Source organism: Prionailurus bengalensis, chromosome C1, assembly GCF_016509475.1.
Source record: "Prionailurus bengalensis isolate Pbe53 chromosome C1, Fcat_Pben_1.1_paternal_pri, whole genome shotgun sequence".
NCBI lineage: Eukaryota > Metazoa > Chordata > Mammalia > Carnivora > Felidae > Prionailurus > Prionailurus bengalensis.
In genome coordinates, this window is record NC_057345.1 from 7,418,388 (window position 1) to 7,428,681 (window position 10,294).

At 50.6% G+C, this 10,294-nt stretch overlaps 1 protein-coding gene across 32 annotated transcripts in view; it reads left to right on the top strand.

Moving 5' to 3' along the window:
• KIF1B (kinesin family member 1B) overlaps positions 1-4,896 on the top strand; it is a 145,860-nt gene extending 140,964 nt beyond the window's left edge. For all 32 annotated transcript variants that reach the window (XM_043578539.1, XM_043578508.1, XM_043578513.1 and 29 more), the window contains one exon: positions 424-4,896. In XM_043578539.1, the coding sequence (XP_043434474.1) occupies positions 424-466 (43 nt within the window). In that variant the 3' untranslated portion in view covers positions 467-4,896. The remainder of the gene's footprint in view (positions 1-423) is intronic.
• Positions 4,897-10,294: the final 5,398 nt, after the last annotated feature.

Sequence of the window (10,294 nt, forward strand, 5' to 3'; positions counted from 1 at the left end):
AAGATTTATTTTTTTTAAATAATCTCTACACCTAGCGTGGGGCTTGAACTCACAGCCCCGAGGTCAAGAGTCCCATGCTCCACCCACTGAGCCAGCCAGGCGCCCCTTGACTTTTCGTTCTTAAAGGGTCTGCAGCTGGGGTCCGTGGGACTGAGTCAAGGGAAGGTGGTGAGAACCTTCAAGGCGTCCCAGAATTCCGCCCTGTGATCAAGCCTCTGAGCTTGTGAGGGGCGTGTGTCCGGGGGCCCCAGAATGGGGAAGACCACAGCTTAGCCTGCTTATTCGGGGAGTCTGGAGACCTGGGTCTTGGCTGCCGGAGGGGAGGGCAGAAGCTCAAGGAGGGAACCGCAGAGGAAGGAGACCCGTGAGTAGAAGGTCGTCTGCATCCAGCTCTCTGACCTCCTTTCCCTCTGTCGCCTGTAGGTCGAAACTGTCCCGCAGGTGCCCGAGCGAACCGAAGTACTGAGTGACTCTGCCGAGCACCCTCACTCGCCTTCGAGAGATAAAGTCAGTGTCGCCCCTCACTTCTCTCTGTGATTCTTGACGGCCCCTCTCGTGTGTAAGCCTGTGGCGTAACTGCTCTCCCTCCTGTCAACACTCTTTCTCGCTCTTCTGGTCCCCGTCTCCGTTGCTCTGTATCCTTCTTTTTTCTTGTGCTGAGAATCGTGGTAATAGCACGTGGCCTAACAAAAGGGAGAAAAACAAATGAACAAACACAAACGACCCAGGGGGGCTCCGGTGAATCTCCAAATTATTTTTTCGTGACTTTTGGCTTCCTTTTGTATGATGGGTCCCCATATGACCACCTGTGATGTCTGTACTGCTGTCTTTGGATATCTTGGCCTGTTTTTTAAGACAACATAATACCTTTTTTTCTTTTCTCTATTTGTGATAATCACTTTAATTTTGGGGGGTGGCTTCAGAGACTAAGGGAGGAAACATCTGGCATTTTTTTAAACCTAAAAGGAAAAAACTTACCTTTTCCCCTTTCCTCTCCTTTTGCCGTTGCTAATCCCTGCATTTTCCATTCAGGGAAAAGGTTGTAGTGAGCTTGGAAATGGCACAGGTGTGTTCTCTGAAATTGGAGCTTCGTTAGAATGTAGCTGTGCGGTTTTCTTTTAGTGGAAGAGAGAAGGGAGGACTCTGTAGCAGGCCTGGAACAGCGGGAAGGGAAAAGCCAAGGTTATTGCCAGCACGGTTGAGAGGACCGTGGGATCTGGCAACAGCTCATGAAGGCGGACGGACGGTAGGATGAGAGCAGTTCCTCAGAGCAGGATTCCTGTGAACTGTTTTTCTCTCAGAATTTCCCATTTCTCTTCTTGGCATTAGTGCTGGTGGTACAGTTCGGAATTAGTGCAGCGTCATACACCAGTGATCCACAAGGGGGGAGCGACTCACCTTCTGGGGGTCACTGTTACCATCATAAGTATGGTGACGCCGAGCAGTGACCTTGTGATCCTTGTAGCTCCCTTTGATCGAACAAGCGTAACTTCAAGTGTAGACGCGAAGCCTCCCTCTGACTCCTGGGCGTTTTCAATGATCCTTGTCAAGTGGAAAATACTTTCAGTAATGCTTCTCCCCCCTGTAATCATAAATACGCAGACATGGCAGGCTTTGCCTTCTGGATCCCAGGATTAAAACCACTCCCTTCCCACCACTAAAACAAAACAAGAGGACATCCGGGGGCAGAGAGGAGGTGCGCCTGAGCCACGGCCCCAGTGGTTGGCGCTGCGTCCGCCTGGCCTCTCCTCCTTGGTCATCTTTGTCGGATGTGGAAGTATTGCCGGAGGAGGGAGGAGGAAGCTCGCTGCTGCCCATCTCCTTCCCTGACGGATCAGGGTCGTCTGCATCCAGAAGCCATCATGGAAGAAGATAGATACTCTTTCTCTTTCAGCTGCCAGTTGAAGTCACGTTTTCTGGGAACGAGCTGGGGAAGAGACGGCCTCCGGGTTACTCCAGCTGCTTTGCCAGTTGACCTGGGGTGTTCCGTACTATCCTTTTTACCTCCCTCACACAAAGCTCTGACCACCCCTCGGGCGCTCAGGAAAGTAGCTGCCCTCTCCCACCTTGTGGAGACTGAGGGCCCCCAGCCGTGAAGTTGCCGACTCTGTGGGGTCCGGCCGACTATCTGCGTCAGGCGGGACGGGGGCAGGGGCTGGCGCACGGTTGGTGCTGTGGACGAGAGCCGGGCAGCACGCCGGCCACAGACCCTTGCTTCTGACTTCCCGGTTGGGCTCGTCTCTGAGAACAGGTCTCCCGGCTTCGGTACAATTGCATGGCCAAGGGGAGGAAAAGTGAATCGTGGTGAGCTTAAAAGAAAGGATAGAAATCACAGGCGGTGACCTTAGCTGAAAAGTGATCAATAAAAACTCTACAGTAGATTTTTAACTTTTTTCCTCTCCTTAAACATAGGTCATTAACTGTGATGTTACTTGTTTTCTAAGCGGTGTGTGAGATTTTTAATGTAGTTAGAGGTTCCTTCATCGTCTAATGGGCACGGTATGCCCTTCTGGTGTATACTCAAATCCAGGACCTGTCGGTGCTTAGAGACAGCTTCTGGACTGGAATGAAATCCAGTTGCAGGGAAATGAAGATGAAATTGGAAGATGGCTTTTAGTGAAGTCACAGGTGCCGCTGCTGTTTGTCACAGAGTCTGACAGAGGGCCCTGGATCTGTGACAGAGGGAGGTGGGGAGGGCTGAGGGAGAGTAAAATCATGTGACAAACTGAAATGACGTTTGGTTTTTCTTCTAACTCAAACAAAACTGGCTTGGAAAGTCTTTGCTTTGGAGGTGTCGGGTATTAAGACAGGTAGGACCGGACCGTTCATAACACCCCCCGGGTAAGAGGGCCTCCTGAGGAGCAGGACGCGTGAGGCCCGCAGGGTCTCAGGCAGGTGTGCTTCCCTCCATCTGAGGACAGCCCTTATTGGTGGCCCCTCTTCTTCCAGCGGCCCATTTCCAGACTGGAGTTGCAACAGTTTCGGGATTAATGTTCTCTTTCTGGGTAGGTCCATCCCTACTGTGAAGCTGAGAGAGCATTTATGGCAGGAACTACTTACGAGGCTTTAGCTGAAGCCACGGTGGCAGGAAAGTTGATACTTAAGATGATATTAATATTAGTATTTAAGGAAACTACCTTTTAAGTAAGGGGTTTCTTTTGTGGGTTTTTTTTCCTAAAGCATTCTTTTAAACAAGCAAAAAAAAAAAAAAAAAAAAAAAAAACCAACCAAAAACAAAAACAGAAAGAAAAAGCTCTTATGCAAATTAAGGAGAAATGAGTTCCAGTTAGAAGTAATCCTCTCTTCCCCTCCTTCCCCACCCTCCTTTCTCCTGCCAAAGCAAAATTCGGCCTCACAGCCCACACCAAGCTGGGACCCGCAGCCTCCTCCCCTCTGTGCCTGCCTGGGGGTCAGCCAGCTCTCGGGGCCAGGCCGTGCAGGGCCAGCCAGCCGTGCACACAGCCAGGGGCGTGGGGAAGGGCCGCTGCTGGCAGCTTGGGTGGTGGGCGCCCAGATCCCAGCACGTCGTACAGTGCTCGAGCGCTCACTGTGAGGGGAAGGGAAGCGATTCCCACCCCCCGCCCCCCACCCCCCACTAAACGACCACTATTGTTTTACTTTTCTTTTCCCTTCAGCTGCATAGAACTTAAGCAACTACTCATGTTTTTGATGGATTTCTTTTTTCAGCTCTTTTATGATGAAGGGATAAGGTAAGATCATTGTGCAAGGGCTTTATGGCTCTAAAATTAAAATGACTTCTCCTGGCACATATTCCAAAGCAAAGACTTTGTTGCCTGCTGCTTGTTCTAATTTACAGGGATATTTAATTTTGTAAGGTATATGTATATTTATAGTGCTGTAATTAATTGCACATTGGACTGGAAAAGAGCGGATGACCCAGGGTGTGGCAGCTATCGGTACTCTCCGTTTCCTCGTGCTGTGTTCCACACGGGTCTCCAGGACGGGATCAGGGCTCGCTCGTTTGTCTATTGGACTCGGGTCCTTCGTTTTTGCTTTGGGTTCCCTTATTAAAATGTGATTGTTAACCTGCTCCTTAAAAGGAAAACACTAATTCTGCTGCTGCTCGTGGAAGGTTTGCTGAATGTATTTTAAACAGGACTCTGGCCCGTACACACTGCAGCTGTCCACTGTGGCCAATGATGATACACCCACGTGTGTGGCCAGACCTTTACTGTATGTAGCAGGAACGTATTGATTTGTGCTTCCTTAGCAAATTGAAATGTCAGCTGAGAGATTATCTGCTGCTGTTGTTCAAAAGGCCATTTATGAAAGTCGTATTTGAACCCCATGAAACCTTAGGAAAGCTTGTGATCATTTAATGGAAAGAATGAGAATTGACCCAAATTTCATGTTAAAAGCTGTGCTCAGAAGGTCCGAGCTGAGGTTGGTCTCCTCCCAAACCCTGGCTGTTGTGTGTCGTCTCCGTGTGTCCGAGTTCCCTTTTTTCAGGCTGCACATTCTGGCATCTGTTCACCCGAGGAGTCCATCGGCCTGCTCGCGTGCAAGGCGCCACCTATCGGGGTCTCTCCTCGCCATCCTCGTGCGCTGCAACAGAACCCATGGAGCATACGTGGCCTTTTTGAACCAAGACTTTGCAAACTGATCTCTCCCCAGTAAGGAGTTGAGCACATTAGCAACAATGTACATTATTAATTTCAGATTTTCATTTTCATGTTTTATTATGTAAATATGATCTGATGTTTGGAGCTTGAGTATACAGAATGTAAATATAGTTCTTGTATTTGTACTAATTCTCGTTCTTTTGCTGTATAGCCTTAGATGTGCAATGCAGACATTATCTAACTGTGTATGGTAACCTTGCATCACGGAACTATTAGTGAACGAGGTAAAAATAATAAAGGTACAACCAGTGCATCGGAAGGCTCCTGACATGCATTTATTCTTGCATCCTTTGAAAGGTATTTACTTAAGATTTCTCTTCTGGACTTGCAGAGATCTGACCTTTCTAGGCCAAAAGTTACCATGGTGTGACCAACACGTTCTTTTCTGATCGTTCAAAGTAGGGTTATTAGAGAGCCCGGGGCTATTTTTTTGTGCCGTTTCCCTGAAAGTGCCTTCCTCCCGAGTGTTGTCTGGGTTCTCCCGAAGCCCCTGTTTGTATACCTACCAATGATTCTGCGGTGGCGGTATGGTTTTTCTAGAGGGAGAAAGTGAATTGTTCACCCCGTGTGCTTAATTTAACAAATTCCCGTTGGGAGCAGAGCATGAGCAGGGACCCCTGTGCTGGTTGTTCGCGGACAGACAGACAGGGTGGGGAGAAGCAGCGTTCAGGCGGAAGGCAGTGATGCCGTGGTGGGAGGTGATGAGTCAGCAGCAAACAGAACGTGCCCTGGCACTCCCGCACCCTTGAGGAAGGACCTTTGTGACGAGTGTGGAATGCGTAACGTCGAGCGCCCAGTGACAGAGCAAATGGCAGCTGAGGGAGGGTGAGGAGGGGTGAGAGGGAGGCGTCCTTTCAGACCACGTGGTCAGAGAAGGCCTGTGCTGACAGGCCGCTGGAGCGGACGCCTGAATGAGGGGACACACACGCGTGTGAGCCCTGGGGGCAGCGGTGTGTCCCCGTAGGTTCCAAAGACGGCAGGGAGGCTGGTGCGGGCTGGGGGGGGAGCACCCTGAACCCACGGCACCGGCAAGCAGCCAGGGCCCAGCGAGTGAACTAGGAAGCCAGTGAAGGGCTGGGGGAGAGGAGTCACGTGATCCTTTTTGTTTCCAGAAGACCATTCTAACTGCTGAGTGGGGAGCAGCCAGGGTGGCGTGCGGCTAGGGGGCCGGTGGAGGAAGGGAGACCAAATAGGAAATTGTCACCCCGGTGCTCCCGGGGGAGGTGGCGGCCTGGACCCAGGTAGGAGCGGCGAAGGCGGGAGACGTGGTCAGACCCTAACGGTTTGCTGAGGTGACTCGGGACGTGCGCCTGAGCCCAGCCGGCATGGCAACTGCCTGAGCTGAAGAAGATTGCGAGAACGGTGGGGGGGCGGGGCCGAATTAAGGATCTGGCTTCGGCCATGTTCACTTGGAGGTGCCCACGTTCCCACCTGACTGTCCAGTCGCTGAGGCCGTTGGGTCCGGGGCAGAGGAGGGCCCGCAGACGTACGCTTGGGGGTTGTCGACGTGAGGATGACAGAGAAAGGCGAGAGGCCAGGAGACCCGGGACTGAGTGGCGGGGCCTGTGAACCAAGGGTTGGGTCCCGGAGCACCGCGACGAGGAGTCTGGGGCGGGGAAGAGGACGATTCGGCCAAGACGAGGGAAGCGGCCGCGGGGAGAGAGCGGCACGTGGTGACCAGGTTAAGGACGTGTTTGCAGAACCGTATCCGGTGCAGCTGCCAAGTTAAGGGCAGACGGAGCAGCCACCACAGGTTTCGGCAACAGGGAGGTCTAGGCAGTTTGAGGGAGCCAGAGAATACCGCCGCTGTTTCTCAATTTCAGAGCCAACCGAGAAACGAATAAGGCACGTGGCAGGTCAGTCTTGTTGACGATTAGAGGCGCGATTAGAGAATGTGAGGGTTAGAGGGTTGGCGAGCTTGGACTTAGCGTGCGCCAGACTCGCCTGCGATCGCACTAAAACATGGATTCTGGCTGAGTGGGCCTGGGTTGCAGCCTGAAATTCTGCATTTCTTTTCTTTACTTTTTTTTTTTGGTTTTAAATGTATTTACTTATTTTGAGAGAGAGTGCATGCGTGTATGCACAAGCAGGAGAGAGGCAGAGAAAAGGAGAGACAGAATCGCAAGCAGGCTCCACGCCATCAACACAGCTCGATCTGGGGCTCGAACTCAGGAACTGTGAGATCATGACCTGAGCCGAGATCCAGAGTCAGACACTTGTGCCACCCAAGCGCCCCTGACATTCTGCATTCCCGGTCAGCTTCCAAGGGACAGCAGTGCCACTGTTGTGGGCCCACTGCAAGTCACGGAAGTATGAGGAACAACAGACTGTGTGCTCTGAGGGCAGGTGAGTCTTCTCAGGGGGGAGGCGGCGGCCAGGCTGTCCATGCTTCCCAAACTCAACAATTATCATTTCTGGGGGTCTGTGAGGGGCTGGCAGAAGCAGGAATGTTCCAGTAACGGCGCCCATTTCACATGGGAGAAGACGTTACAAGTGCCTCCGCCCTACAAAGGTCGTTGGCGAGGAGAGGGACGTCGTCTTGAGTGGTGCCAAGTAAGCCTACCTGGGGTGGGTTCAGGGGAAAGGTGGGGGAGAAGACGTTGAAATAGTACAGAAAATTCCTGTGGAGATTTGTACTGTAGAGGGGAGAAGGGACGAGAATATGGAGTCCAGGAGAGGTTTGTGTTTTGAAGAAAGGAGAGAGCTTTTTTTTTTAAGTTTATTTATTTTTGAGAGAGAGTATGCACGAGTGGGGGAGGGGCAGAGAACAAGGGAGACAGAATCTAAAGCAGGCTCCAGGCTCCAAGCTGTCAGCACAGAGCCTGATGCAGGGCTCGAACCCACGAACCACAAGATGTGACCTGAGCCAAAGTTGGCTGCTTAACCGACTGAGCCACCCAGATGCCCCAAAGAAAGGAGAAAGCTTTACAGATGTGTGTGTGTGTGTGTGTGTGTGTGTGTGCGCGCGCGCGCGCGCAGACTGGAATGAGCGAACAGGAAGGGAAACCTGGCAACAGGAAGAGACCAGCGTGGAGAGTTTTGCTAGAGCGATAGCCTCATAGCCTGGCACACAGCAGAGAGCTGGGTCTCGAGTCCTACAGCAGTGCCACCATGTCACCACAGTTCCCGGAGGCCGCCAGGGACAGCAGACAGCAACAGCCACTGCCGGGGGCCTCTTCTGATGGCAACGGTCTGTCTCCGTGGGACTCATCCGTCAGAGAAGTTAGGTCAGCTCTCAGGGTTATGTCGGGCCCTGCCTTCCTGAACTCCACTGGACTTTACAGCGAAACGGAATTTGTTTTACAGAGTTGGTTGTCCCCCACAACTAGACCTCATCCAGGGTCAGGTAGGCTCTCTTGAGGGTCACCGTGTCTCTTAGGAGGCCCCATGGAACCGTGCGCGTTGAATGCATTACTTTTCTACCTGATGTTCCTGGTCCCTCCACTTTTGGTCAGTTGTGGAGATTTTCTGTTTCCCTCGGGAACTCCTTGTCTCCACATAGTCTGTTTTAATTTAGTTTTCCTGAATATGTCACCTGCTTGCTCCTCTGGCTTTTGAATATGTGGTGTCCTGGTTTTTCCTAAAATTGCTCTTTCTACCTAGCAGGTGAACCAGTCCTTTGAGTTCATTCGCAGGAATTAGAGCAAGTGAGTGCAGGGGGATTTTCAAATCTGCCCCAACTAGTGTGTTTGTTAACTTACACACCCCCGTACGTAAGTCTGTTTTTCTTCCCTGGGAGATTTGCGCAGAAGGGCTGTTTTTGTAGAATTCATGCCTCTGGTTTGGTTGGGGATTTGGGGATTTAGGGCAAGGCTAAAAGTTACGGTGAATGATACTGTGAGTTGACTTTCTTAAGCCTTATAAGCCAAGCATTTGAGGATTTTCTGCAAACTAAAGGTCAGCATTCTCTGGCCTTACTCTGTTCATCTCTGGGAGACACTTGCCTTTGTCTCAGTCCCACGGTTATTATGATTGCAAGAGTCCCTTCAGCAATAAGTCAGGAAACTGGAGAACCAAACACAGGGTTTATTATTTTTATAGGACCTGGAAATTGCATGGTACACCTGGGGCCACCCGGCAAGATTACAGTTAGAGAGAGAGAGAGAGAACCAGGTCTGGGGTTCTGCTATTTATTAGGGCGGGAGGGGATCCAGGGTTAGGCTGGGCTCACTCTTTATTGATGAATTTAAAACAAAAACAGGAATTTAAAGTCGGAAGAGAAAAAACAAGTAGCCCAAATGGTCAGTTATCTAACCCAACCAAGATCTCTAAAACCGAGGAGCCTGGGGAGCCAAGAGGGGAGAGAGGGGCTGGCGCTTTCTCTAGGGGTGGGGCCCGCAAAATGTTTATTTGAGAGAGCCATCTATGAAGCGGATGCCCCAGCCATCAAAGCGTAAATGTCAGGCACTTACAAAAAAGAGAAAACCCGACTGACAAGACACCTGTGTCTTCTAAACTAGTTTGTGGTAGTTTTCCAACTACCTGGGAACCAGCATTTTTTGCTGGTTCACACCTTAGCAAAGAAATGGGAAGGCCGCATAGCACGTAACATTAGTAACAGAAGAAAAAGAACGGGGGGCTGTTCCATTAGGTGTTTAAACATGTTTGCCTAAAATGATGTCTATTCCGTGGTGACTTGGGTGTGTCCAGATGTTTAGTCACATTGACTCAGCATTTCTCTCGCTTGCCAAATCTCAGACTAGAGCAATCAATTTGTTCCTGCAACAAAACCTGATGGTAGGCTTTCCTTGCGACCAAGCCCCACAGAAAGAGGAAATCCTTGCAACAAAGCTGAAAGGTGTAGAGGCGCTGAGGCTCTCTTGAACGGAGCCATTGTGGAATGTTCAACCTGTACAATTTCCAGAAGTGTCATTTGTTCTCCAAAACTAGTCATAGAAAGTTAATGTGTATTTTTTTCTTCCTTCCATCCTTCCTTCCTTCCTTCCTCCCTTTTCTTTTCTTTTCTTTTCTTTTCTTTTCTTTTCTTTTCTTTTCTTTCAAGAGAGAGAGACAGTGACAGGGGAGAAGGGCAGAGGAAGAGAGAGAGAAAACCTTAAGTGTGGAGCCTGACGCGGGGCTCAATCCCATGACCCTGGGATCATGACCTGAGCCGAAATCAAGAGTCAGACGTCTTCTGACTGAGCCACCCAGGGACCCCGAAAGTTAATTTCTATTTAACTTTCCTTTTAAGGTCAACTAAAGGCCTCTAATATGCAGCTAAACCCAATTTTGCTGGGGAAACATGTCTCTGTGAGTCTGCCTGATTATGGCCTGCTATTCCGATGAGGACAGAGTACTGGGCTCTTAGTAGACTTGGGTTTAAGTTCCATTCTGCCACTGACTCCTGAGAAAGCCACTTTCCCTGCACTGAGTCTCCTTGTCACGTTACATCTTAAAACTGTGTAGCGATTTGAAGTTTGCAAGGAACTTTCCTAGGCATGAGCTCACTTTGCTCTGCCCACCCTGAGAAGGAGGCAGGACAGACAGGAGGCAGTACCCCTGCAGTCAAGAACCCTGAAAACTTTTTAAAATAAACTCTGCCCAACATGGGGCTCAAACTCACAACCCGAAGATCAGTAGTCACGTGCTCTACTGACTGAGCCAGCCAGGCCCCCAAAGGACCCTGCAAGTTCTAGTTAGCCCCTGGAGAA